The sequence below is a fragment of the Durio zibethinus genome, chromosome 20 (assembly GCF_047325235.1).
Source record: "Durio zibethinus cultivar Kanyao isolate XHJ-2024 chromosome 20, ASM4732523v1, whole genome shotgun sequence".
Classification (NCBI taxonomy): Eukaryota; Viridiplantae; Streptophyta; class Magnoliopsida; order Malvales; family Malvaceae; genus Durio; species Durio zibethinus.
This window is the reverse complement of record NC_143181.1, coordinates 2,943,230-2,971,225: the sequence shown is the minus strand read 5'-3', so window position 1 is coordinate 2,971,225 and position 27,996 is coordinate 2,943,230. Positions and strand designations below refer to the sequence as shown.

Sequence of the window (27,996 nt, the reverse complement as noted above, 5' to 3'; positions counted from 1 at the left end):
TAAAAGAAGTTGATTGAAAGCTTAATGAGGATGTAAAAGTAATGTGAAAAAATATTACAGCCAAAATTCAAAGGGTTGCTAAAAAACACTTAGGGAATCTAAGGGTAAGGTACCATTAGGAAAAGAATCTTGATCATGGAATGAGGATATGCAAAAGGCAACTAAAGCTAAATAAGATAGTTATAAAAATTTATGGAACAATAAGGATGTGGAGAGTTATCGAAAGTATAAGAAAGCAAAAAAGCAAACTAAGAAGGCTATTCAAGACTTAAAGAGCAACTTTTACTCACATAACAAAAAAAAAAAAAACTTAAAAAGTAGGATCCATGAGATGCTATATAGAAAACTAAATATAAGAGTTGGAGAAAAAATTTGTTCAAAATTGCTAAAATGAGAGATAAGAAGAGTAGAGATCTTATGGCGTTAAATACATCAAAGGTAAAGACGAAAGAGTTTTAATGAAGAATGAGGAGATTAAAAAGAGATAAAAAAATTATTTTGATAATCTCTTTAATAGTAGTTTTAAACATGATATAAGTGGGTCGAATATACCTTCTCAAAATGTAAATCGTTTATTTAAGCGTAATATTAAAAGTTATAAAACTAAAGAGACTTTGAGTAGAATGATATTAAAGAAACCTATAGGACCAAATAGAGTCTCAATTGAAGTTTGAAAATGCTTGTTTGAAATAGGGATAAGATGATTGATGGATCTTTTCAACAAAATTTGATGCACCTAAAAGATGCCAAAAGAATGGAGGAAGAACCCCCTTATGCCTTTATATAAGAATAAAGGTGATATACAAAATTGTTTGAACTATCGAAGAATAAAATTTATGAGTCATACTATAAAACTTTAAGAGAGAGTAATTGAATCTAGGTTGCGACATGAGGTCACTATTTTCAAAAACCAATTTGGATTTATGCCAAGACACTCCACAACATAGGCAATCAACCTTTTGAGGCTTTTATTGAAAGGTTTTCAAATGAGAAAGAAAGATCTACATATGACATTTATCTATTTGAAAAAAGCATACGATAAAGTTCCTCGAAGGGTGCTTTGATGAGCCTTAATGAAAAAAGGAGTCTCTTTAAAGTATATTAACATAATTAAAGATATAGATGAAGGAGTGGTAACAAATGTGAGGATGGTTGGGAGCATGACAGATAGCTTCCCTATTATTTTAGGATTCAATTAAGGCTTAGCACTAAGTTTTTTTTTTTTTTTTTGCATTAGTTATGGATTAACTCACTAGATGTATTTAAGATAAGGTACCATGGTGTATGTTATTTGCCAATGATATAGTTTTAGTTACTAAAACTTGTGATGCCCTTAATACGAAATTATAATTATGGAGGAGTACATTAAAGTCTTAAGATTTTAAATTAAATAAATCTAAAACTAAATATATGAATGCAAGTTTAGTAGTCACAAAGAAGTTGATACTAATGTAATTAAGTTAGATGGTGGGAGAGTACCAAAAAGGTAACCAATTTCGATATGTGAAATCAATTATTTAGAGTGATACTAAGATAAAAATGTCAAACATAAGATTCAAGTAGGATGGGCGAGATGACAAAGTACATCGGATATTTTGTGTGATCATAATATACCATTAAAGTTAAAAATAAAGTTGTATAAAACAACTGTAGAGCCTGCATTACTATATCAAACTGAGTGTTGGGCTGTTAAGAAATAATATGAGAAAAAAATTAACGTAACGGAGATAAAAATGTTTAGATGGATGTGTGATAAAACTAAAAGAGACAAAATAAAAAATGAAAGGATTCAAAAAAAAATTAAGAGTGTTCCAAATTGAAAAGAAAATGAGAGAGGACCGTTAGCGATACTTTCGGATTCATACTTTCAAATAAGTTCCAACCAATTCTTATTACAGTCCCAGGCTGCAGCACAACAGAATTCTCCACGGACGGCATCTGTTGGTGGTGCCACACAGTTCGCTGGTCCACATTCATTAGCTCAGCTGCCCCAAGAAGGCCCTAATTCTCCTGCAAATCCATCTCACGCCTCTTCTCCAGCTGTCTCCATGCTGACTAATTCAAGTTATTTTTCCATTGAAAACAAGTAAAAAAATCTCACAAGATGGATCACCAATCAGATTCTCGCTTTGGAGTGCTAGGAACCAAAATTTCTTCCTCCAGTTCAACCACTGCGAATCAAGAAAGAGATCATTCTTTAATTCCTGTACAAGGAATTAACAAGCAGCAGCAACAACATTTGAATTTCCCACAAACTTCTTTTGCCATGTACAGGAGTAGTACCTATACGCTCGGCCAAATGTTAATACTTCAAGTTCCTCTCTAAAGCTGCAACCTCATGATTCTCAAATTAGGCAAATTGCACATCATCAAAGTATGGGATCAAATCCTGTAGGAGGATCAATCAGGCAAAGAACATGATGAGTGGACCTAAGCTTGAGAGGCAAAATATACTAATGACCAAATAGATCGCAGTGTGTATCTGTTTCCCTTTTCAAGCAGTTCAGTTCCTTAGCAAATCTCATCAATTAAGGAGCCAAATCCTGGGCATTTGTTGACAGTGACGTATATGAAACAAGAATCTGTTGATCAAACAGCCGAGCAGCAGGACAGACCTCGTTTATTTGCAACCCAAGGATTGTCTACTGCACCAGTAAGACAGGTAAATGCCTATTTCAAAGGATGAGTCTTTAGAGAAGTAGTCTTCTAAAATTGGCTTCTTAACACCTACTACTATGGTACCTCCTAATTTGATTTCTCCTTCCATCACGACTCAAATGGATTCAAATGTCCCGGTAATCTCGTCTCAGTCTATGGATTCTAATGTCCCGGTAAGCTCATCTCAGTCTATGTTTTTTTTTTTTTGGTTACAAGTCTATGTTTTCTCATTGTGTATTTTGATGGACGATTTTGGATACTCTTGCTATGTCTATTAGAAGAAACTCTACATCAAAATTTATACCTTAAATATTTGCATCTTGGACTGATTCTTTCTTTTAGTTATGACATTCGTATACACGAATTGCTAGGTATAGCCACTTTGATGTAGGGAACCGAGTTGTTTGTCACTTTGTCTGATAGTCTTTTCAGGATTTTTTGTCTTTATTGGGCAAGTAACCTTGACCTATGTTAATGGATCATGTGCTGTCTTGCTGACGTGTTAGACTAAGCTCTTTAGTTGTTCTGACTTTACAGTAGGCAAAGATCCCAAAATCTGTCCTACATTAACAGCGCGGTTGAAACATGAAATTTTATATATGTTATTATTCTTGAATTTTGAATTTACTTTCTTTTCAGTTCACATATTTGAAATTTATATAATTTAGTGTTCCCCATTGAAGTGCATGCTTATGACTTCTTGCTTTCTTTTGTCAAATTTCCATGTTTGTTCTATATTTATCAGTTAAGCGCTCAGAATCCACCTTGCCCACTTCAGCTGGGGTCAATGCAAGAACATCCCACAAAAGGCCTTCTGTTGGCCAGAAGAAAACCACTTGAAGCTCTTCGTTCATCACCAACACTGTGAAGGTTAAATAAATCTCTCTGTTGCATGATAGCCTGGAATCATTATCAAGGATCAATTAAGAATCATTTGATTCCTTCTTGATATTAACCTCTTATTACTTCATTTTTTGCCCATATTCAATGGGGCTTCAGACAGTATGAAGCAAAAAGTGTTTGCAGCCTTTTCAGATCAGAGCATTGAACAACTGAATGATGTCACTGCTTTCAGCGGAGTCAATCTCAGGTTATGATACATTATGGTCACCTCTGCCTAAATTTAATTATTAAGTAATTATGTAAAGATATATAAGCCCTAAAAATAGAAATCACATCCTTTTAACATTCTGCTATCAAATAGGAAGAGGAGGAACAACTATTTTCTGGCCTCAAGGATGAGAGTCGAGTTTCTGAAGCATATAGAAGGGTTGTGCAAGAGGAAGAAGAAAGACTTATTTGCAGAAAACCCCTTTGCAGAAGAAACTGGGTGAAATTAATTAATATTCTTTGTACCTCCCGGGTCTAAAGTTCTTTAATTTCACACGTTTACACCTACTTTTCATTAAGCCATATCTTTCTCACAAATTCATGTCTGTTTTTTCTGTGTCTTCTTGCACAGGCCAAAAGTGGTTTGAAGAATATAAGCAATGATGTTGAACGATGCTTGTCCCAGGTTAGATGCTAGCTTCTTGTGCCATTTCTTTTTAATGAGTTTATACATTTCCTCATGTATCTGAATCTTTAGTGTGTGGAGGAAAGAATGTGTGGGCTCATATGCAATTTAATCAGACGTCATAACAGTCAGCCTCAATTCCTTTCAGTTAACATGAATTTTCTTTATATCTTTCTAATTTGGAATGAATCTCTTGTATCGGGTTGATTTTTGAGAAGTCTTGGCAGTAGACGCTTATCACCTTAAATGTTCGGCAGTAAATTATGATGATGAACCGGAATGCTAGGGAAGACTGGGAGCAAAAGCAGGCTGAGGCAGAGAAGCTTCGGAAACTCAATGAAGTTTAGTCATATGATCATCTATAATGCATTAAAAAAATGTAGGGAGGAATTAATAGCGAACACGAATATTTGTGGATTGGGGCCATGCTATGTCATTTATTTCTTGACATTGCATATGTTAAACATTTGTGGATGTAGCCTGGCTGAGACTGCAGTTGATGGTGACAAGGAGAAATATGGCTGTCGAGTTATAGTAAAGGTACTATCAAGGAGTAATTTTTCCCAGCATTCTAAGTTCCTTAACCATCCAAATAAGGGGAGTAACTCTCGGGAATGTCCAGGCAAACAAGGATTACAAGATGAGGATTAGTTTAGCATTCTTTTGCATTTGCAAAAAGTGTGATTAAAATTTTAAGTGTTTAATATTATTATTGTTATGGATGAAAAAAAATAAAGTTGGAAAAAGTGGGTTTAAATAATGTGATAAGAAAAATGTTGTTAGAAATTTTAATTGTTTAATGTTGTAGTGAAAAAGTGAAATGTCTAAGATAAAAAATAAAATATTAAAATATGAGGTAATATAATAATTTTTATCTCAAGTATTTTTTTATGGCAAAAGCTCATCTTCTAAGGAGTTTTTATTTGGGTTTACAAATCAATTATAAATATATGATAATAGCATGTATCTTTCACATTTATATCCGCATTATGCTTGATATGATGGAAAAGTGTGAGAAGGAAAAAATGAAATGCAACCGAAAATATACCAATTGTCCCATTTAGGCTTGTATCCATAAAAGCTAAAGACCAATACTCCAACTGTCGCTCAAAACAGAATGTTATATTTTTCACTTGTCTGATCAAGAGGATCATGTTCCTATAGTATAAGAGTAAGAAAAGAAGGAAAATTTGTGACTTTTATTAAAAAAGAAAAAAAAATCAAGTTGATTCACAGCAATTTCCTTGTAATAACAAGAAGATTGATATGACATGTAATCACCAAAACTTAGGAGGCGGATGTTAATTGATTAAACTAATATCTTGTTTTCAAATCTTTGATTTAGTGGTTAAAGACGTTAAAAAGAATATCAAGAGTTTAATTTCAAGCCAGATCTCTCTTTTCCTCCTTATTTGTATTAGAATTTTACTTTTATGATGTAACAAAAAAAAAACTAATATCTTGAGTTTAATTAAAGTTAAAATGTTAAAAAAATTCATTATAGTTGATTTTAAATAATTGACCATAATTGTAATATAGTGCACTCCCTATAAGAAAAGATAGTTTAAAAAACAAAAGCAAGCTTATTCTTATTCGTATTCTAAGTTATGGAATTTTTACTAAGGTTGAAGGCTTCTGATTTCAATTGGAATAAGGCTTTATCATATAAGAGCGTTATTAACTTTGAGGTCATGTTATCAATGGTGAGAACAACCTTGCCGGGCTCACCAATTACAAAACTATCACGGATCACTGTTGCATCAGCCAGGATAACCTTCTTTTTCTTTTTCTTGAAAATCAAAGGATATTCATCTTCAACAGTCGGCACAAATATAACTCCATATATGACATCCCAACCCATAATTCGGAACTACAAAACCGGATGAAATTTCTGCTAATTCAACAACAATTTTATTTTTTTTTATATTATATATATGAATAAAAATTAAAAATCCAAATCTTTTTTACTTACCTCCGTTACAGGGAATTCAATGTCGTGACTGGTTGTTGGCACTATTGTAACCTCCGTGACAATATCAGCAACAGTAAATTCTTGGTCACCATCTCTGCTCAGTCCATCATATTGGACTGGTACTTATTCAGGAGCAATACATCTAATTATTAAAAAAAAAAATTATATGAAATACCATATGAAAAATATTAGAAGTCAATTAAAAAATTTATATTAATCAAACAATGCAATAATGTCTAGAGAGAATTGTAAGATACCTTTTCATGAGCAAGCAAATTAAAAAGAGAAGAAATTAGTGAAATCCAAATACCTGAATAGGGTTTTTACAGATTTGGATGGACTTGGATACACAAACTTATTATTGGTACTTTGTGTTTTGAAGGGACTAATCATCCTAGTTAAAGCTAAATACTAAAATGGAACATTGATAAACACCTTCAAAATCCAAACAAAACATTGAACTATATTAATTTTAACAAAAAAATAATAAAAATATTAAAATATTTAACAAACATTAAATTATTTTAAATTTTAACAAAAAATAAAAATATTAAAATATTGAAAAAGTGAATATACCTGTTTGATTACAAACTCAGATACTTATAATCAAGCTAGTTAAGCGCCTGCTTAAGCTCCTTTTTGCTAGATCCATCAAAATTCTTGAGATCATGAACCTGAACCATGGTATCCCTGACACTGAAGTCAAGCTTCTTCGTATTTTTTTTCAAGAACTGAAACCTCCACCACAACAACTTGGATAGTCTTTCTTCATCAGAAAAAGTATTCAAATAGAATTCCTTAGTTATGAAATTCTCCATACACATTGTAGCAAACAGGATGGCCCTCCTTATCGAATCCGTGCATAAAAATAACCTTTTCTAATTGATTCTTGAGCTCTTTGTCAAGCAAGCCCGCAAGAAGTGGAATTTTCTCTTCTGATAGAGATGGAACAGTGAATTTGTGTTTGTTAAGAACTTCTTGAATAAAGAGTTTAAGCTCTTCAAAAGCCTTGTTTTGTGGCTTAGCAAATTCATCAACTATATTGGTTTTTTCTTTGAAAAAAACCAATTCATCAGCTCTCTTACTTTTCTTTTGAGTCTTCACAACCATGGATGAGATGTTTGAAAATTTTAGGGTTTTTAAAAGAAAGTTTTGGTTATATATAAGAAGGATATGAGAGAAGCGATAGACTCTTTCTCCTTTTTTGGTTTTAATTGGAGATGGTTAATGATAAAACATTTCCACATAGACTAGAAGGCCTTTAATGGCTAAGGATTTTTCATAGCAACATTTTAAATTAGATAAATATTTTTTTTAAATGAGTGATTTAACGAGTATTTTTTGCTAAATATAGAAAAAAAATTTGGTAAGAGGTAACTCTTTACCAATACAGCTCAGATCACCATAATCCTTCCATAATAGAACTACAAAATAAAAGTATATGAATGTTAAATTCTTACTTAAATTTGCTTTTTCATGATCTTAATATAAAAGCATTATCAAATATCAAGTATAGTTGTAATACGCCAGCCCAAATGATAATTGAGCTAGACTATTACTAAAACTCTTTAGTTTATTAAGAGTTTGGCAAATGCATTTTAGAAGAGAAAACTTAATTATTGTAAAATAGAAAAGAAAAGTAGAGCTCTTTTTTCTCATCTTGCTTAGAGTTAAAAAGCATGAAAAATCAAATTCAAAATTCAAAATCAAAGGTTACAATCGAGTTAATCTCCTCAATGTGAGTATATGTCCTTTTTTTATTTAAGAAAAATATCATATTGGTTGTTATTATTTGGAGTTAAAATTATAAGAAAAAATCAAGAAAAATTATGAAATCTTTCTTTAATTTTTATGATCAATTTAAGTAAATTATTGGGTTTTATTTACTTCATATTATTAAGATTTAATAATGATTATTGAGTAGATTTTAAATGATGAAAGTAGATATTTTGGTTTTTAAAAATTAAAGAAAAAAATTTGTTTTGATGAGATACTATTATCTATAACAATGAATTAAAAATAAAATTTTGTATTAATGGATAGATTATTACTATAAGTATTATATATTGTTGAAAAGCTTGTTGAATCTATTTCCAATGAAACAAATGAAACTTGATTTTGAGTTTTTTATAAAAAGTTGTCAAATTTTTACTTAAGAAGGTATAGGCAACATGACAGCAGCATTAGTAATGAATTACGAAAGTTGTCTTAAATTTTATGTAAGAAATTATGGATTAAGCCATATATACTTAAAAAGCTTATTGAGTATATTTTCCATCTAAAGAAGCAAAATTGAATTTGAAGTTTCCTATGAATAAATATATAATTTGTATTAGAAAGTATACATACTATCTAGCAACAACATATGACATGAATTTTAAGAATTATTACAATTAATATATAAAGAATTAAGAGGTAGACCATATATGATTATAAAGCGTATCAAGTCTAGTTTTTAATGCATTAAAAATATCTTAATTTTGAATTAGATATTTGAGATATGGTCATTTTAGTGATATTAGTGCAAGCTACCAGAATTAGTTAGTTGAATTAACCCTTATGTAGCTTAGTTGTTTTTAGCATAAATGATCTCAAAATGGGTTGATTAATTTATGTTATGTTGAAATGATCTTGAATAAGCCATTAATTATTTTGAGAGAAAAATCAAATAGTGGAATCGAAATGATGTAAATAAAATCTCACACACTTTGCTTGTTTTCGAACCTATATATATGTATGTTTCTAAATGAATAAGTATTATATTTCTTTATTTTCGATATATGAAAATACGATCAAACATATGATTATTTTGTGTATTTGCTATGTAAATGATAGATCTTGCTTATGAATTAAATTAAAAAATGATTTATATTTAAGGAATGATTTTATGATAATTATATTTTTACATATCTGAAAAGTGAGATCATCGATATCAAAACTAGTTCTACAATCTTGAATAACGAGTTACAATAATTAGCATAGCCATAATCATACGTCCTTGATAACGAGTTATAGTAGTTAGCATTAAGCCTTGACTAACAGCTTATAATAGTTAACAATGATCAGAATGATGAAATTATTGATACGATCAATGTCACATATTATAATAGTGACCGTAGCTAATAATAAACAAATGATAATAATAATAATGCTTTATTATGATTTTTAAAAATTAATTTATGATTTGGTTTAATTATGATATTTGAATAGCGACATATTTTGCAATGATTTATGAATTGATATATTTTGATATTGATTTATAGATTACAAAATATTTGACATAATGATGATTTTTTAAATGTTTTGACATTATGATTTGATAAATTTTTTGAATGATTTATATGATATATATGAAAACAATACTTGATCCGATAAGGTATATGAGCCTACACTTACTGAGTTGTGATTTACTCTTCTTTTTTTTTACAGATTAATAAGTTATAAGTTTTTTTTTAAATTTTATAAGAAACTAAAAGATCAAATTAAAAATATTACTTGAATATTTGAGATATTATTAGCTAATGAAATTAATAATTTTTTATTTTTTATTAGTTTATATTTAAATATATAAAAATTTATCATCAATTTATTAAAAAAATTTGAAATAATTAAATTTTTTTTATTATTTTAAAATTTTATTTTAAAATAATATGATCATTTTGTGTTTTGATCTTAGAGCTTATCATAGTTATTTTATTTTAAAGCAAAAAAAAAATGGTTTATGGGATGAAAAAAACTAAAAAATAATTGAAAAAAAAAAACGAGTTAAAAGTCGTTATTAAAGAAGAACATCCTTGTCAACGCAAATCACGATATTTACAAAACACATTAACATTTTTAAGTCTTACATTTCGGAACAGAAAAAAACCGAAAACCTTAACAGCAAGAAATGGAAATCAGAAATGCAGGAAAAGAAGCCTATGAGAGAGAATTATTGTAGCCAAACAGTAACCACACGCGCCATTAATGCGAATGAGGAAAAATCAAACACGGAAGTAAAATCAGGATGACAGTTATCGACCCGGTGCATAGCGTAAACTGTCGCCACGTCAGCTTCAATTTGGCGGCTTATGCACTTTTTTTCTAAAAAAATCGGTGATTTAACCAATGTTGCCAGCCAATCAAGGGTCCCACTTCCGCCTCCATTTACTTAGCGAAAGCGATCCCAATCCCATTCCCCTCTCACAGCCGAATATGCTTTGCTCTGCTCTACAAATATCCTTTCCTTCTCATCCTTCTCTCTCTTTTTATTTATTTACATCTTTTACAATTTTGCAAAAAAAAAATAAAAGGTCCCCTATATAGTTCATCGTTAGACCAGTTTAATTCTCATTAATCCCACCTTTTCTTTCTGTTTTAATCTTTGGGTTTGTGAGTTTTAATCATGGAGATTATCCTGGAGCTCTTTTTGACAGCTTTGATTGCTCTTCTTTTTTCTTTCTTTATAGCCAAGATTGTTTCCTTGGCTATGGGTGGTGATTCTGTTTCTGGGGTGGAGGAAAAATCTTTGATTGATGTTGATGATGAGATTATCATGGAAGCGTTGGAGTTTACCGAGAAATTGAAAGTTCAAGGCCTTGAGAGCGAAAAGAAAGTTGAATTTGTTAAGGAAAGTGCTGATAAGGTCGATGTTTTTGAAACAGGACAAGCTGGGGTTGATCATGGTTTTGAAAGTGAAAAGAAAGTTGAATGTGTTGAAGAAACTGCTGACAAGGTTGATGAATCTGAAGCTGGAGAAGGTGGGGTTTATGAGGCTGTAGAAAGATTGAAAGCTCAAGGCTTTGAAAGTGAAAAGGAAGTTGAATTTTTTCCAGAAACTGCAAAGAAGGTCGATGATTTTGAAGCAGAACAAGCTAAGGTCGGTGAAGCAGAAATCGAGGTGAAGCTTGATGATATTGTTGTCGAAAAGAAGATGGAGAAAAAAGAAGTTGGGGAAATTGGTGAAGAATTAGAGGCTGAAAATGAAACCAAACTGCAACCTGAAGCGATTAGCGTTGAAGAGAGTCGAAGGAAAGGACTTGGGGAAGAAGAAAAGGAGGCGAAACTAGAGAGTGATGATGATGATTGGGAGGGGATAGAGAGGAGTGAACTGGAGAAGGTTTTTGCTGATGCTGCGAAGTTTGTTGAGCATAAAGGAGATTTGGAAGGTTTGGGGAATGATGTTCAGATGGAACTTTATGGACTCCACAAGATTGCTACCGAAGGGCCTTGTCGGGAGCCACAGCCTCGGGCTTTCATGGTCTCTTCTCACTCCAAATGGTAGCAAACTTTCCTGTATCCATATTTGACTATTTGTTGATCGATTTTTCTTCTTCTTTTTGCTCTATCTTTTTGGTTGGTGTGAATGTGGATGGTTGGACATGTCTCTCACGTTTGTGTTCATTGTGGAGGAAAAGATCAATAGCTCAATAGATTAAAGAAATTGAAGTTTGGAAGTATACATATCGTCCTTGATACATTAAATTTTTATCATATGTCAAAACCACCGATACGATTTTTAGTTTAAACAATTTAGAAAGCGATTACACAATGAATTTATAAATCGCAAATTGAAAAGTGTGGTTAACTTTGAGAAAACTTTAAGTGATCAGATGATAAAATAAGAAGGGTGGGAAGCCTATATTATTGGTCATTTTGTTTCCCATCTTACAATTAACCAATAGAACGGAAGTTGAGAATGAACATATATCATTAGTTGACAAATTTGAGATAACACATTGTCCAGTTTTTGTTTTAATGCCTCATATGACTAGAGCTATTTAAAACACACTTAAGTCAATGTGGAATGACACAAATCATTAGACTTTCTATATTGGTCGAATTTGGATTGACCACTATAATTGGGAAATTTTGTTGAACTAAGAAAAAAAGCTGAGTGTGAAACTCATTAGGGTCTAGCCTATACCAAATTGCACGGTATAGCTTGATTGGTAGTTATAATAACAGGGTTGACAGCTGCTATGTGTGAGTGATGGACGGCACTGCTTGCATTGTGCAAGGAATGCTTGGCAAAGGCTGGGGAACATGAATCCAGAGGCGGCTATGGAGCAGTATGTTGCCCTTCTTTCAGACAGAGTTCCAGGGTGGATGGAAGACAATTCTGATGTAAGCCCCTTGCTTTTCAGGCGGTGACTTTGTTTGATTTCTTTAGTGACTTCCATTACAAAGAATATTTGCCAAATTTTATTTTGACCTACTTCTTTGTATAGGGAGAGCATAAAGCAGACCGAGGAATTCCTGGTGCCATGGCCCCTGATATAAATTCATTTCCAGATCATCAGAACATTTTTACCCAAGAAAGGTGGTTTGATGTTGGCAATCTTAGATTTTCTTTTGTGCTCATGTCATTGTTTATCACACCAAAAATTTGAGCCACTGCTTTCATGTCCTGCAGGAATGCGGATTTGAAGTCTCCTAAAGGAGGAGGTGACATAACTGAGAACACAAGCTTTGAGAAGCAGGTATTATTTTCATTCCCCCTCCTCCCTATATAGCTTATGTGAAATGAAAGATGTTATGAATAGGTTCAATGGAAAAACCATTTTCTCAAACAAACATGCACAACTTATGCGTGTATGCTCAAAGTCACGAGTTTCAAATAGCTGACAAGTAAAGGACAATGCAGGATCTAAATGTCTTGATATTTGTAGTCATAAATCTAAATTATGTATAACATCGATATCTTCAGAAGGAAAAGGATGATGGCCTACTAATTTATGTGGTGGCTGCACTTTCAGGTCATTATTTTACCATGCTAATACATTTTAAGGGTTGCTTTTGAGCAGATATTCTCCTGAAAAGGCTAAAAACACCACAGATTTCATCTAGAAACTTAACAACATTTCTTTTATATAAATCTTTAAAATGTTGAAAGAAAAGCACCCGAAATCTGGTAACAAAATATTTTGGTGGGTCTGCAAAACAGATTAAAGGAGTGACGACTGTTACCTTCTTAACTTACTTTAGAGAAGATAACTACATTAAAATCATTCTTCATTCATTATTCTTCATTTTCTGGGGTTCCAGTAGCTGAATTACCTAAATGGTGATAGCTGTTATTCTCTCACTTGATCCATTCTCCATAACTTGATAATGTCAGAATTAGAACCTGTATCTGTAGTACTCCTGTAACTTAATAGCAACTTTCTAGGCATCTACGAGAAATGTGATAACGTGTAAACATTCCTCTTATTCTGGAGCTAGGTACTTGCTGAAAGGGCAAGTGCTTCCATTTTTCAGCTTCTGTCATGCACAGAAACAACTTGATTCATCTTTTAGAACAGCAAATCATGTTGCAAATGATCCTTTTTCTTTATTATTTTAGTAAACTTAAATAGCCTTCCAAGTTTTATGATTTTGGAGAGTTAAGATTGTTGATGAATGATTATTCTATTCCAGCTGTGTTAATAATTATCACAAGCCTCCATGAATGTGAGGCTGAAGCTTATTTCTGTAATCTGTTTAATTCAACATTTGTTATTGGTGATTCTCTAGAGGGCATATATTAATTCAAGTGTAATCAAGTTCAGGATTTTGGGTTCTTTATTGATTTGGGTAACATCTAGGACAGAACTGTCTGATTACTTATTTTACTAGAATGTTGCTTCTGGTCATAATAGATTAAATATAACTTTATTTATTATGAAATTTCAGGGCAAAGACTGATTAGCATTACCATGACTTCATCTCCCCAACCACAGGGGCCATTCTCCTGGGTTTGCATGGTCAGAAACAAGACTATATCACCACCATGTATAAAAATCTGCCTGGACTGAATTAATCTTTCGTGCTGTTTATCCTTTTCCTGCTAGTAAATAATGTCGCGTGGTTAAATAACTGTTAATTATTGTATATTATGCGTGTAAATAACATGTGAAACACCCATGTTTCTACTAACTCAAATGGCTATCCGGTTGTGATTGCTCAAGTAAAATGCTATTGTATGCATTTACCTAGTGTTCATGGTTTCAATGCTTTGCCTCTTTCCTTTGGCTTGTATACTTTTCAATCATTTACATTTTTATTTCTACAAGCAAACTTTTATTCTTTGACTCTAAAATTTATATTAGAGGGTGCTGGACCAATGACCCACTTTGCATGAACACAGCTCCCCAGGGGGCATTTTTGGCGAGTATCTGTTCCATTGGTTTGGATTAGGGGAAGGTTGGGATGAATAAAAATGGTTTCCTGGGTTATAAGAAACCACGCCAAAATCAGATTTGGGTCTATGGCCTTGCCTCTAGCAATGAAGGCCTTTCAAGAAAATGGGCTTGACTTGAGCTTGAAGAATTTGAAATTATGGACCATGTAATGGTGCTCTAAGCATTGCTTGAGGACCAACGACCCAGTGACGTTGCCACTAGGTGGAAACACTAGAACAGTACTCTTGTGACAAATTATTTGAATACTCTGTCACCAACTTTTGAATTCGCATTTAACTATGGAGTTATTGACCCTTTCTCTCCTTAGTCTTCCTAGTGGGGTCAGTTTGTAACCTACTCTTTTTTTTTTTTTAATGTTTTTGGTAAAAGATATAGGATTCTCAGTAGTTAGTACACTTGATTCTTGGACTCAAACCACCTTACTTTTGGATTTTCCTTGGGGGCCCCCTCGATCAGCATATGATCCCAATTTCAAAGTCTTGGATTGTAAGAAAAAAAAAATCTGGCTGGAGCAAATTATTGAATTGAATTCACGATAAAAAAAGTTGTCCTTATCTACAACGTTTAATAGGAACTAGAAGCAAATGACATACTTATGAAAGAAATGGTGAAAGTTATGTAGATATTTAAAAAGTTTTAGATTTAATAACTGAATGAATCAATTAAATTATAAATCTTAATCATAATTAGTTAATTATGAAATTATTTTTAAAATTGATCCTGATAAGACCCATCTTAATGAATACAAATATATTATTTCAAAGAAGTGGACGTCAATCCTTGAATGAAAATGATAAGAGGAATTGATCCGACTACCCAACCACAAGCGAACAGAACAAAAAAAGTCATGACAATGCCTTGCACCTGATCCTGCTGGCCCGGCCATCTGTTTCCCTATCAGAATTATGGTCATTCCAATTCAAAGACGAATCAAATGAGTGATTTGGGCATGTCTTTCTCCATCCACGTTTATGGCTACCGTCATTTACAAAGAATTCGAATTCACCCATTTGATATTTTGCTATCCTCTTTCTCGCTTGATGTTTAAACAGATCCGCATGCTTTAATAATTGAGGCTGCGACTGCCTTTGAACTTGAGCCTGCAAGCGGCTTTGATGGCTGTCAATTCAATTGCGACGAAACGTGTTTCAAGAAAAGTTTTAAAAAGGAGATGATTGATGGATTTCAATGTTCAACATTCACTACTAAAATTTTATTGCGAAAGTGACAGATAAGCAAACTCCAAAAATTTTAAAATTTGCGTTTGTTTTCTCAAATGATTTTAAAAATCTATATTTTTTTATTGATATAACACATTCAAGATTTTGATATCAAAATACTCGATTAAACTTTGATTGATAAAGAAATGAAAATTTTTTTCTTATCAATTAAACTAAGTTTATGAATATTGTATTTGTATATGTTTCCAACAAGTCTAATATGTAACTCAAGCTTTTTAACAATCTTGCAAAGCAAAAACAAGAAGAGTTTAGAAAATGAAAGCAACCGCTAATTGATCCATGTTAAATTTGTTTCGAAACATAAACATCAAATTTGACTGATAGAAGGGGGTCGGAGGACATGAAAGCTTTGATTCCATTAAAAAAAAAAAAAAGCTCAAGGAATCGAATAAAGATTGAAGATTCTGAAACCACAGCCAACCATTGCTCCTTTTTCCTTCTCATTATATCTATTAATTTGCGAACATGATTGGAGATGAATTGAAATTGATAAGGTACCGACATGAAAAAGAACCATCTCCAACGGGAAATGGTCCAATGTTCCCATTCTTTAAACGCTATTGATTAACCTTTATATTGACCACAGAAAAAAGCTTAATAAAGCAAGAAATAGACTGGATTCTGAAGATATACAAAGCCCGAAGATGGACCTCATCAACATCTAAAAGAACCCAGGTTTGTGAGGTCCAAAATTAAATGTTTTGAGTCCGGTAAGATTAGTAAGAGTGCTAGTTGAAGGCTTGTGATCAATCAATATGATCATTCACTATAAAACTTTAAATTACACAAGCTCACTTATTATGATCACGCATTATATACACTCCTTGGTAGTATAATATCTCTATATCATTTATTTCATTATTTTATCTGGATAATGTGGGATATAAGAATTAGGATCATCCTCAACTTATTATGAATTATTAAAATTTTCATAAAATCTTACTTTTATCAGCTTGATATGTCGATAAAATATTAATATTTTAATTACAATAATTAAGATACAATCACTAAATATCTCTTTCAGCATAAAAAATAAAACTTGGGATAACTTGGATGAATTTAAATATTGCCAGTGGGTACCTAATAACAACACAATAGATATACCCGTCCAGTTTTAACCCTATGGCCATTCACCGAGTAGATATACCTTCTGCAGATTGTTTCTCTTTTGGGTTATACATTAGAGGTGGCTAAAGGAGCAGTGAAAAAGGCTACATGGTCATCAGCAGTTCATATAAAGACAAATTGACACTTCTATGAGAGTAAAGTTTTGGAGAAATAGACTGAGAACCGCGCAAGCTAGGTCCTAAAAAACCTATTTTAGTTTGGACAATAACTATAAATACTTGGCTATTATTAGAGGGTAGGGGTAGGCGTCCATTTCCAGCTAATTGCCACTAAAGTAGAGAGTGGGAGAAACAAAGCTTTCGAGTCTGTTGTGATTAAGCATTCCAATAATTCCATCATCTAATCAAAACCCTCTCTTTCCTATGAACCTTTTGATTACTTTTTTGATAATTTTATAAGGCCAGATGACTTAATGACTCGATGTTCACATTCTGCACAGTCTAAGTTCTCTTTTTCTGCCCTGCATTAGTTGCCTTGGAAATGCCAATCCATGAGTTTCTACAATGGCACCACCACATGGCAATGATAAATGCTTGGATTAAAGATAAGTTAAACAGCCGACAGCTTCAATCCTTGTCAGCATCTTGAACAAATGGGAAATTAGTGGTATCCATTCCCCACTATCGCTTTGTATATGATCATTGGTAGATATCGAAGGTGGGATTTTGGGTGAAAAGGCGGTGCTGATCGATCTAGAAAGATAACATATTCTAATAGTCACCATTATTACCATTTAGTACTATGTCTTTTCCTTCTTTCAATCATTATCATTTCCCCTTTGTCATTTAGTGCAGATTTATAATGAAAAACAATTCCCTGGTATTTCATTTTTCGTGTTAATTCATGAAAAGAGACAATCCCCAACATGATACATGTTCATGCTAATTCTGTGTAGATTTGCCAGCAAGATTCACAATTTTTACAGACTAATGAAAGCAACAGGCAGATTAAGCCATTAAAGCAGTGCTCAACTCGGATGGTGACCTGTAAATGTCTAAATGGAATGACTAAAATTGAAAGGAACTTTGCTTAGCTGTTAAAGTGTGACAGAGTGCCTAATTGTTGTAAAATTTGGAATCTCTACCGTCTATTCCAAAACAAAATCTTTGACAATTTCAGGCTTCCCTTTTGTTTTAACTTCTCTTTCCATCCTTTATCCGTCAAGTAAAGGTTTACATTGGAATTTATTCACTTGAGCTTTGGTCAGGCTGCAAACTTCTCAATTATAAGTATATGTATTGAATTAGATTTGTATCTGATGCATTCAGAGTAAAATGGAGAAAAAATGTGGAACATAAAGTGGGGCCTAGCCACTGAGCATAGCGACTTCCTTCCGCATTTGTGAGCCTTTACGACGAATTTATTAGGTGGTTTGCTCAAATACATTATGACAGCAAGCACTAAATCAACTTTAAATGCCAACCTCTCTTAACAAGCAACAGTAAATTCCCTGTTTTCGGGCCATTAGAAGTAAACAAATTCCCATTTTGACAGCCATTAGCAAAGAAGAATGACTTGATGCAAGAAATGTAAAAACCCATAATAGTGGCAATCATTTGCGGCTCGCTCCTTAGTCCCAACTTGCTAGTAATTACAGTCTGCCATAGAATTTTATCGGATTTTAGGTGTTTTAATATATAAATATATATTTTTTATTTTATTTTATTTTATTTTATTTTAAACATCAATCATTGAAACAAGAAATTACTAGTGTTCAACAAGGGCTTTTTTTTTTTTTGGGAATGGATTTTGAGGCAAACCAATCTCATCATATAGTAGACCCTTGGTGACTAGGAAGAGAACCTATTACTTAATTCAGCCTGAGCTTTGTTTCTCTTCCAAAATTCATTCTACCAAAAAAAAAGAACCTGTCAATTGCTCGACGGCGGAGATGAAGCCCATGAAGTTCAAACTAATAGAAATCTTTCTATTTCTGAATTTGTGTTGCGCATGCGTGGTAGCAGAAGAGAAGATCCGGCAAGCCAAAATAACTTACATAGTTCACATGGATAAGTCGAACATGCCAGAAAGTTTCACTGATCACTCCCTATGGTATGATTCATCTTTAAAATCTGTCTCAGAATCAGCATCCATGCTTTACACATACGAAAACGTAATTCACGGCTACTCTACGAGACTAACAGTTGAGGAAGCTGAATCGCTTGGAAAACAGTCTGGAATTCTCTCTGTCCTACCTGAAGTAAGATATGAACTGCACACAACTCGAACACCAGAGTTCCTTGGATTAGGAAAGAACAGTGCCCTCTTCCCCACCTCTGATTCAATGGGTGAAGTGATTGTTGGCATATTGGACACTGGAGTTTGGCCCGAGCTGAAAAGCTTTGATGATTCTGAGCTTGGACCAGTGCCATCTGGCTGGAAAGGCAAGTGTGAGGTGGGCAAAAACTTCAATTCATCAAGCTGCAACAGGAAACTAATTGGTGCCAGATTTTTCTCAAAAGGGTATGAAGCTGCGTTTGGACCCATTGATGAAACCATGGAATCAAAGTCTCCAAGAGATGATGATGGACATGGAACTCACACAGCAACTACAGCTGCCGGGTCAGTTGTGCCTGATGCTAACTTGCTAGGATACGCTTCTGGGACAGCACGTGGGATGGCTTCACATGCCCGAGTTGCCATTTACAAGGCGTGTTGGCTTGGTGGGTGTTTTAGCTCTGATATTGCAGCAGCCATGGACACAGCTGTTGCGGATGGAGTGGATATTATCTCAATGTCAATTGGTGGAGGAATATCGGAGTACTATGGTGACACTGTCGCCATTGGAGCATTCACAGCAGCCGCGTATGGAATTTTTGTATCTTGTTCAGCAGGAAATAGTGGACCCAGGCCCAGCAGCTTGTCAAATGTTGCACCATGGATAACTACCGTGGGTGCTGGAACATTGGACCGTGATTTCCCTGCCTCTATTACTCTGGGAAACGACGAGCAATACTCTGGCGTGACACTTTATAATGGAAAGCAGTTATCTGATTCGGTGCCACTAGTTTATGGTGGTAATGCGAGTAATTCAAGTAGTGGAAGCCTTTGCATGGCAGGAAGTTTGATTCCAGAAAAAATTTCGGGGAAGATTGTGGTATGTGATCGAGGGGGGAGTGCGAGGGTGCAAAAAGGAGTGGTGGTGAAGGCTGCTGGTGGTGTAGGGATGATTTTGACAAACACTGATACTTACGGAGAAGAGCTAGTTGCCGATGCGTATCTCTTACCTTCAGCAGCTGTTGGGCAGAAGACTGGAGATGCAATCAAGAAATATTTATCTTCTGATCATAACCCAACAGCCATAATTGGTCCTGGAACCACAAAATTAGGTGTTCAACCATCTCCCGTGGTAGCAGCATTCAGTTCTAGAGGTCCAAATCCAGTCACTCCAGCAATACTTAAACCAGACATTATTGCACCAGGAGTCAATATCCTTGCAGGTTGGACTCGTGCAGTTGGTCCGACAGGATTAGCGAGTGACCACAGGCATGTAGACTTCAACATCATTTCAGGTACATCAATGTCATGCCCCCATGTTAGTGGGTTAGCTGCACTTATCAAGGCTGCTCATCCTGAATGGAGTCCAGCAGCCATTAAATCTGCCCTCATGACCACAGCCTACACAGCTTACAAAAGTGGTGAAAAGATTAAAGATGTTGCCACAGGAGGACCAGCAACACCATTCGATTATGGTGCCGGGCATGTGGATCCAGTTGCAGCCCTTGATCCTGGCCTTGTCTACGATGCCACTGTTGAGGACTATCTTGGTTTTCTTTGTGCCTTGAACTACACACAAAATCAAATTAAAAGCACTACGCACAGAGACTTCACCTGTCTGACAAGCAAAAAGTACACCCTGGGAGATTTTAATTACCCATCCTTCTCTGTTCCTTTGGAAACTGCCTCAGGCAAAGAGGGTGGTACTGGCGTCTCAAGCACCATCCAATATACAAGAACCCTTACTAATGTTGGTGCCCCCGCAACATACAAAATTTCTTTGTATTCAGAGACACAAGCAGTGAAAATCTCGGTTGAGCCAGCAACACTAAGTTTCAGCGCGCAATACGAGAAAAAGAGCTATACCGTGACATTCAAAGCTAGTTCTATGCCATCTGGTACAACCAGCTTTGCCCGTCTGGAATGGTCAGACGGAAAACACATTGTTGGTAGTCCAATTGCTTTCAGCTGGACATAACCATGACAACAATTGGGTTCATGATACTAATACTGGAACTGCCAAGTGCCCTCAAAGCACTAGAGATTTCTCTTACAGTATAATGAATCCGTCTTATACTATCTAATATTACAGCAACTGTGCAGGCAGAGCCAGTTGTAAGTATAAATGCTATCCAAGAAAATTAGGGGACAGTAAATTGGGTTTAAAAAAAAAAAAAGTTCGTAACAAGGTGGGGAATAATTGTACAATGACTTCATGTATAAGGAACTGGCATGTGAATTTAGACAGTATTCCTAGTTATGATTCGTCTCGTATAAATCTTGAATTCTTCCAACATTCCTGTGTTTCATGGTTGACACAATTGAGCAACATAAAAGGAGTTACTGTTATCATAATTGTTTCTTTTTATTTCTATTATTTTTGCCATTAAATTCATACTTCATACCTATAAGATTTTACGCAAAGACTTGCCGCCTCGGCAATCAAGCATTGCTAATCAACTAAAGATTTTTGGTCTGCCCCTCAGCATTGCAGCATAACCAACAGATAAAACAGAACATAGGATATTAATCACGGGCATCTAAGATTTGGCTGCTTTTAATGTGTATTGCAAGGTTTTGCCACAGTAAAACCAAAGGAAACAAGGGAAAATAACCAACAAGAAACTGGAGAAAATAGATTTTCATTACAGTTTAGGTAGTTTGAAGAACAATTTAAACAAAGAATTATTCATTACGACAGTTAAAAGATCTTTCGGATAGGATATCTGTTTTGGCAATGATGAAAATATTAATTGACTCATGTATCTCTCCTTATAAACTCATTTTTTCCTTGTTATCTGAAGCATGTATAATGATTGCTTCAGGCAAATATTGACTCATGATAAATTTTGCTTATGGATGAGTATTCTAAATAGAATCAAACTATAAAAAAGAATTCTGACTAAGTTGTCCTTTTTTTCAACCACAAAGCTTAACCAGCCAAAGGAATGGGTGATAGATTCAGCACATGGATTAGTTCTTTTTCCATGACCAATTCTCTGAACATAGTCAATCCAGCAGCAAAAAGATACTGCAACATCATATATAATCGGTCATCTTACATAATCCTAACCATCCAAAGTCTGGAAATGGTCAAAGATGATATCGACGTGCTTTTGAGATCAAAATCCAAATTTACAGGAGAAAAACAATTCTCACATTGGAAATATGTACTCATCATTCAGAGTCCTGTATAGACTGACAAACAGGGAGATAATACTTATCAAGTTGCCGATATTTCTGACTCACACCTCCCCAAACTTCTTCTCCCAAGCAATGCATAGAAGGAAAGGAGATTAACTGTGTCGGGTACCCCAGATTCTCTAGTTCTAGTGAAACTTAATGGCAGTAAACAACTTGGGAGAATGCATTACCTCCACAGAGGCCATTAAAAAACTAGTAGATTCCTCCAGGCTTCAATGACTTAGGAAGATGCTGATGAAACTCTCTCAGATCTTCATAATATTCTCTATAGTTGTCAAATAAAATACATACAAAGGTTTTGCATACAACTCAAGGAGTTATTTATATAGGTAGGTAGGCCTATATATACCACACGGATTCATTTTCATGATAAGAGGTTACTCTACATTAGCAGTTAGCACTTATTTCTTATAGCTTTTTTACTTTTGTGTCTACGTTTCTAAAGGTAGGAACTCAAACTACTAGAGGTCAAACTAAAAAAATTCTACTCATTCAGAGAAACTATACTACATGTTCATGAAAATTGTAGGAGTTTGGTAGGTGAAATGTCTTAGTGTGATAAAATAATGAATGAACCAGCTTTATTAGCATATCTCAATGTCAGAAAAACCGTAATTTAGTCCAATGATATAATTATAGAGTGGCGATAGACTTAATTAGCATTGCCTACGACCAATTTTTGTAATGAAGTTGATCCATCTCAGCAACTCAAGGATTAATTTTTAATCAGAATAATAAGAAAACATATCATAGCAGATGAATGACACACATGGTGATGCATACATATACATACATATATATATATATATATATGTATGCATAGAGATTGAGTGGTCAAATGAATCTTAATTTACCATCATTCAAGCTGAGAAAGAACATCTTGCTAACTCCCAAAATATTATTTTCTCGTTATCCTTCTTGCCCTAACCAGTGTGAAGCATGCCCTCGTAGACCTGTGGATGAGCTTCAACAATTGTGTGCGTGGCGGGACCATACTGCTGAATAGCTGCATCAACTAGACCCATGCCAAAACCAACATTGATTATGTTACCACCTCCAGAGCAAACAGTGTTTGCATAAGCTTCCATCAATGGATTCTCCCAAACCATCATCACAGTCACAGCCTTGATATCAGAGTCCATCAACTTGTCCTCACTAAAAGTAACCCTATCTTCCAAGTAATCCTCTTCAGAATCACCATCCTTTTCTGTTTTCCTAGCAATGGTTCCCAAAACCATTTCAGCCTGGATTCCTGTTCAATTACAGATGCTTAATGTCACACATTATATAATTCCCTATTTATTCCCCCCTTTTCAAATCAATGGGGAGCTTTTCTTTGCTCTAATGAATTGCTCTAAGTGGTTCCAATGACTCACTTTAATGAATTTTTCAGCTCTCTTAATCTCTTCCATATTAAAATTCCAGTATATACTTACAAGTAAAATCAAATAAGTAACAGATTGCCGGCATTGAGAAGGACTTGAAAAGCGTCCTGGTGGCTAGAGTCCATGGCGAAGTCACCAGCTGATTTGTTAGATGGAGAAAGAGTGGTCCAGGGCGCGCCAGCGTCAAGGAGAGCTTTGACCACATCGGTATGGCCGAGCTTGGCGGTGTGAGTCCATCGCTGTCGAAGAAGGAGATGTCGGCTAGGGATTTTATCAAAATCACTTTAGCTACGTCGCCGTTTGTTGCAGCTTCGCAGAGTGCTCTCCTTCTGTTTCCATGTCCGACACAGCTCAAGAGTCAAGACCTTTTCTTTTTTTGAGTTGCCTCCACTAAACCATGGTATAGTTAAGGGAATCTCCCCTGAATTTTCTAAATTCATAATTATGTCCTTAATGAACCATAATGCTATGGTGATTGGTTTTTTTTTTTTTTAATTGTTACATGTGATATGATTAATTTTAGATTTATGGATCTCACAAAATCAAATACTTTCTTCGTTTCAAATGAAAGTAAGCTTAATATTTCTTTATTGATTTTCAAACGACCGAAGAAAAAAAAAGAAGATAGTGAACACTTTCTAGATTGAGTCCAAAAAATAAAATCTTACTATAAATCCATGTACACTAGTTTTAGTTTAGAAACTGTCGTTGACTTCCATAACAAAACGACACAATCAGCAGCACAAAACGACTTCCGCTTGAGAAAAAAAATTAATTTTTTTTGGTAAAAAAAATTAAATTTTTTTGGTTAAAAAAATTAATCATTTTTCGTGGCTGCTATGACCGTTTTGTCTTTGACTTTTTAAAGATATCCGTCTCCGTCTCTTCCTCTGATTCCTCTCTCTTGTTTTTCACCCTCTCTTTTAATCTCCAGTCCCTTAGCATATCAAATCTAAAGGATTTCGTTGATCTACGCCGTCAGTTTCGGTATTTTTAGAGGAACTTAGATTGTTGATTTGGTTTCATTTAATTATAATTAATTGATTAATTACTCGAAAAGGAGGGTTTTTTTTTTTTTTTTTATTCTTTCGTTTTTGAAATGGCTTCGAGTTTTGATCGGTGGGAGAAAGATCCTTTCTTCTCTGTGGCTGAAGAAGTTCAGGAATCTGCTGACAGGTAAATAATTTTTTTTATTTTTTAGGGTTCATTTTGCAGCTCGATTGTTTTTTCTCCTAATTTTTATTAATTTTCTTTTGTTTTATAGACATAATTTGAAACCTAAAGAAGATTACAGCTTTGACTCATGTCTTTGAGATTTAAAGCATGATTTTTTTTTAATTAGGTTCCCAAATGGTAAAATTAAGATTTAGAATTTTAGTTATTCAATAATCGCTTGAAAATTTGCGTTTCTTTAGTAAGTCGTTGTTCTGTGTTCTGTATTTGTTTGAACATAACTGGTCTCATGTTAATTTTTTTTTTTCGCGTTTGAAAGGATGGAATCGACATATAGGACATGGATAGACGCCAAAAAACCCGTTTCTAGTTCATGGAATTTCGAGGAACTTCGTAGGGATCTGCGTACCGCCCTTAGCACTACCAAATGGCAGGTCGTCTTATGCTTTCTATCTTTTTCATGAATCGTGAATGTTTGCATTGGTGCTGTCATGGTTCAGCATTTTGAGGAATTGAATTTGTTTTGTAGTTAGAGGAGTTTGAAAGGGCTGTCCAATCAAGTTACAGTCAGTGTTCAAGTGAGGATGCAAGACATAGGCATCGTGAATTTATTGTAGCAATTGAGGATCAGATTTTAAAGATAGAAAAATCTTTGCAGGAATCAGCCCATTCTGAGGGTAAGACATCAATGCATTGGGTGCGTTTGAATGAGGGTGAATGCAATGAACTTGCTTTATTTTTGTCCGGACCGTCTGCATCTGTAGACAAGAAACTTCCTCCTAAGAGTCATGGCAGGGATAATGAAATTCCACGAGGAATCAATAAAGAATCAGTGCCAGATTGCTTGAAGAATGCAGGTCAGTCTGTTGATTGGAGCTCCTCTGAGGCTAAGGACGAGAAGTCACATGGGCATAGGAGGACTGCTAGTGCTAGTGCTGACATTGGTGCTTGGAAGATTGCAATTGTTGATGATGTTTTACAGCAGAACTCTTCCAATGGTCAGCCCTCTATTCCTCCACGTAAGGTACCAAGCGTCTCTGGTTTCCTAAATTCCATGGAATCTGTAGCCAAGCTGAAGTGGTCAAAGAATGGAATCAGGAAGTGTAAGGCAGTAGATCATCAACAAGAGTCTGATACAGAGTTGTTGAGACCTCCACAGTTGGCAACGGTGAATGTCTACTCTACTGCTGTACTATTTCAAATATAGGTTTTGAAACCTGACCTTTTGCTACCATGTTCTATGCTGTCCCATTAGTGTTTATAAGTTCCCTTTTTATCATTTGCTCCTGCAGGGCAGTAACACATGCAATGAAAGAACTAGGAGTTGCCTAGATTGTGATGATTGTTATAATAAGCAACTTTACGGCTGGTATGGGGCTATTCAAAGACAGCTTCAAAGGTCTCAGTATCAAATGCAATATGGTCGTCCCATTAAACTAGCAGTTTGGTTTGTCCTCTTACTTTGCTTGATTGGTGAGCTTGCCTGAAACTTGTCTTATTTTTATTCTTCCTTTTTGGGATTGTTACTTATATTTTCTGCTTATTTGATTAGGAAAAAAGCTTACATACACTTGCTCGTTAATGCATTTTTTTTAAATTTGAGCAAAATTTTTAGCAATATTTTTATCATTTGTAAAGACTTTCATTATTCATTGTTATCTGTGCTACTTAGATTCTGTGCTTTATGCTGCTTAGATTGAATGGTGAATTCTCATTGCAATGGAGTATGAGAGCAATAAAATGTGCAGAGGCCAGTGACTGAAAGAAGCAAACTATAAGTGAAGAAAATTTACCCCAAATAGACCAGTAACAAATAGAAACACATATCTAGCCCATGGACCTTAGATTCTGTATTTCATAAATATTATGGCATTGTGAGCTAGAGATTCCAAATGCATACTAATTGTGGACAAATGATTAGAGTAGATGAGACTAACATCTGGTGAATGGTACATCAAATTCTTAGGGTTTTAGGTCATGTAGAATGCATGACTTGTAATCTTAACAAGTTTAGAAATAAAAATGAAGATGGTGTAGAAGTATTCACAGCAACAAATTTCCTAAGTGTATCATTTTTGGTATATATGATTGATTATTCATAAGAGATGAGAAAATTATGAGGATTTTTTTGATGAAGCTAAAGCAGGTTGAATAGAATGGATGAGTGCTGCTGGATATTAAAATTAATTGTAGGATATCTATCAAGTTGAAGGATGTCTAAAACAATTTTGGTTTATGGGTACAAATTTTTTGGCAATTAGATGGATGCATGCTAATACAAGAAAAGATGGGCTATTAAATAAAGTTATGCATAAATGATGGTAGTTGCTTTCACTGCAAACAAATTAGAAGTCAATAACTTTTGATGATTTAGATAGCACAACATAGGTCGGGGATTCATTATGTGAAGGATTAACTTTTTGCTAGTAGAAGACGGTGACATGCCGGAGATCACATGGGATGTATTAAAATAATTAGAACCAAGATTAAGTGCCCTGATTTATTCCTGCAATAAAGGCATTGTTCGCTCGTCTGCTTTCGGATTGTTGTGCTAGTGCTGCCTCTTGCTATATTTTGTAACCATATTCACATTTTTTGAAATTGAGTTCACGAAGTCTAAGAAGTTGTTATTATCCTATGCAGTTTTAATCGCTTATCATAGAATATGAAGGACAGAGTATCTTTGGGCGGCAGTTTATATTCAGTGGCTAATTGTTTGGTCGAAGGTGGTTGAGAAGTATATGTTGTGCAGATTATGCTGTCGCTGGATGTTATACCGATCCAGGTCTTGGGTGAAGGTAGTAGAACAAAAAGCAATAGCACCTTTTGTCCCTTCTCTTTTCCTTGACCACTTCTTGTCTCTCCCTTCCGATTGTTACTTTGCAGATAAAGGGCAGGTCTGTTTGTTCAAATTAAGGAGCAGAGGGATGACGGAGTTGAACTGAAGCTGTTGGATCTTGTAATATTATGCTCTTTCTTTTTCATTTCAGAGAGTACTCTGTATTAGTACAAAGCCTGTAGCATTTCAATCCCCCTTCCTCACCTTATTTCGTTTTCAAGTTGTAACTAATTACTAAGTGTAGAAAAGAAGTGGGAAATTTAATTTATCAGACCTCAGTTATGGAAAGTGTTGAAGTTCCTTGTCTCATCTCATTTTTTGCATTGTTACTATTGTGTTTGGTAAGAAGAAAAGAGAAAGTAAATGGTGTGAAAAGAATGACCGCGTCGCCTCTATCTTCCTAGTTTCAAGTCACATACTGATCTTATTTCCTGTTAATTAGATGCTGCAAAAGTACATAGCTTAGGAGTTCAACTTTTTCACCGTTACCCGTTGATTCAA

At 34.4% G+C, this 27,996-nt stretch overlaps 2 protein-coding genes, 1 long non-coding RNA gene and 3 pseudogenes across 7 annotated transcripts; 4 read left to right on the top strand and 2 right to left on the bottom strand.

Moving 5' to 3' along the window:
- The first annotated feature begins 390 nt into the window (after positions 1–390).
- On the top strand, positions 391–4,546 carry LOC111315096 (transcription initiation factor TFIID subunit 4-like; annotated as a pseudogene).
- Positions 4,547–5,937: 1,391 nt separating this feature from the next.
- On the bottom strand, positions 5,938–7,421 carry LOC149513045 (uncharacterized). The gene is made up of 2 exons (XR_016330841.1): positions 6,723–7,421; positions 5,938–6,288 (listed from the first exon to the last, which is right to left on the bottom strand). It is a non-coding gene; the product is annotated as an uncharacterized LOC149513045 (long non-coding RNA).
- Positions 7,422–10,330: 2,909 nt separating this feature from the next.
- On the top strand, positions 10,331–14,117 carry LOC111315459 (acyl-CoA-binding domain-containing protein 3-like). 2 transcript variants are annotated; one of them, XM_022917173.2, is made up of 5 exons: positions 10,331–11,405; positions 12,146–12,251; positions 12,356–12,447; positions 12,541–12,607; positions 13,800–14,117. In XM_022917173.2, exons 1-5 carry the CDS (start codon positions 10,531–10,533, stop codon positions 13,809–13,811), a joined length of 1,152 nt encoding a protein of 383 aa, XP_022772908.1. In that variant the 5' UTR covers positions 10,331–10,530; the 3' UTR covers positions 13,812–14,117. The 2 variants fall into 2 exon arrangements, with proteins under 2 accessions (XP_022772908.1, XP_089605356.1); XM_089749230.1 differs by lacking the exon at positions 13,800–14,117 and having other exon boundaries at positions 10,337–11,405; positions 12,541–12,764.
- Positions 14,118–18,741: 4,624 nt separating this feature from the next.
- Positions 18,742–21,188, top strand: LOC111315457 (subtilisin-like protease SBT1.7 pseudogene; annotated as a pseudogene).
- A 133-nt stretch (positions 21,189–21,321) lies between these two features.
- On the bottom strand, positions 21,322–23,822 carry LOC111314882 (protein arginine N-methyltransferase 2-like; annotated as a pseudogene).
- LOC111315456 (uncharacterized) lies at positions 23,693–27,804 on the top strand. 4 transcript variants are annotated; one of them, XR_002693299.2, is made up of 6 exons: positions 23,693–24,659; positions 24,976–25,090; positions 25,186–25,824; positions 25,949–26,129; positions 27,300–27,454; positions 27,543–27,804. XR_002693299.2 is itself a non-coding variant. In XM_022917171.2 (5 exons), the coding sequence occupies exons 1-5, from the start codon at positions 24,583–24,585 to the stop codon at positions 27,323–27,325; spliced, it is 1,038 nt and encodes a 345-aa protein (XP_022772906.2). In that variant the 5' UTR covers positions 23,693–24,582; the 3' UTR covers positions 27,326–27,804. The 4 variants fall into 4 exon arrangements, 2 of the variants coding, with proteins under 2 accessions (XP_022772906.2, XP_089605354.1); XM_022917171.2 differs by having other exon boundaries at positions 27,300–27,804; XR_016330652.1 differs by having other exon boundaries at positions 24,347–24,659; positions 25,186–25,863; positions 27,300–27,804.
- Positions 27,805–27,996: the final 192 nt, after the last annotated feature.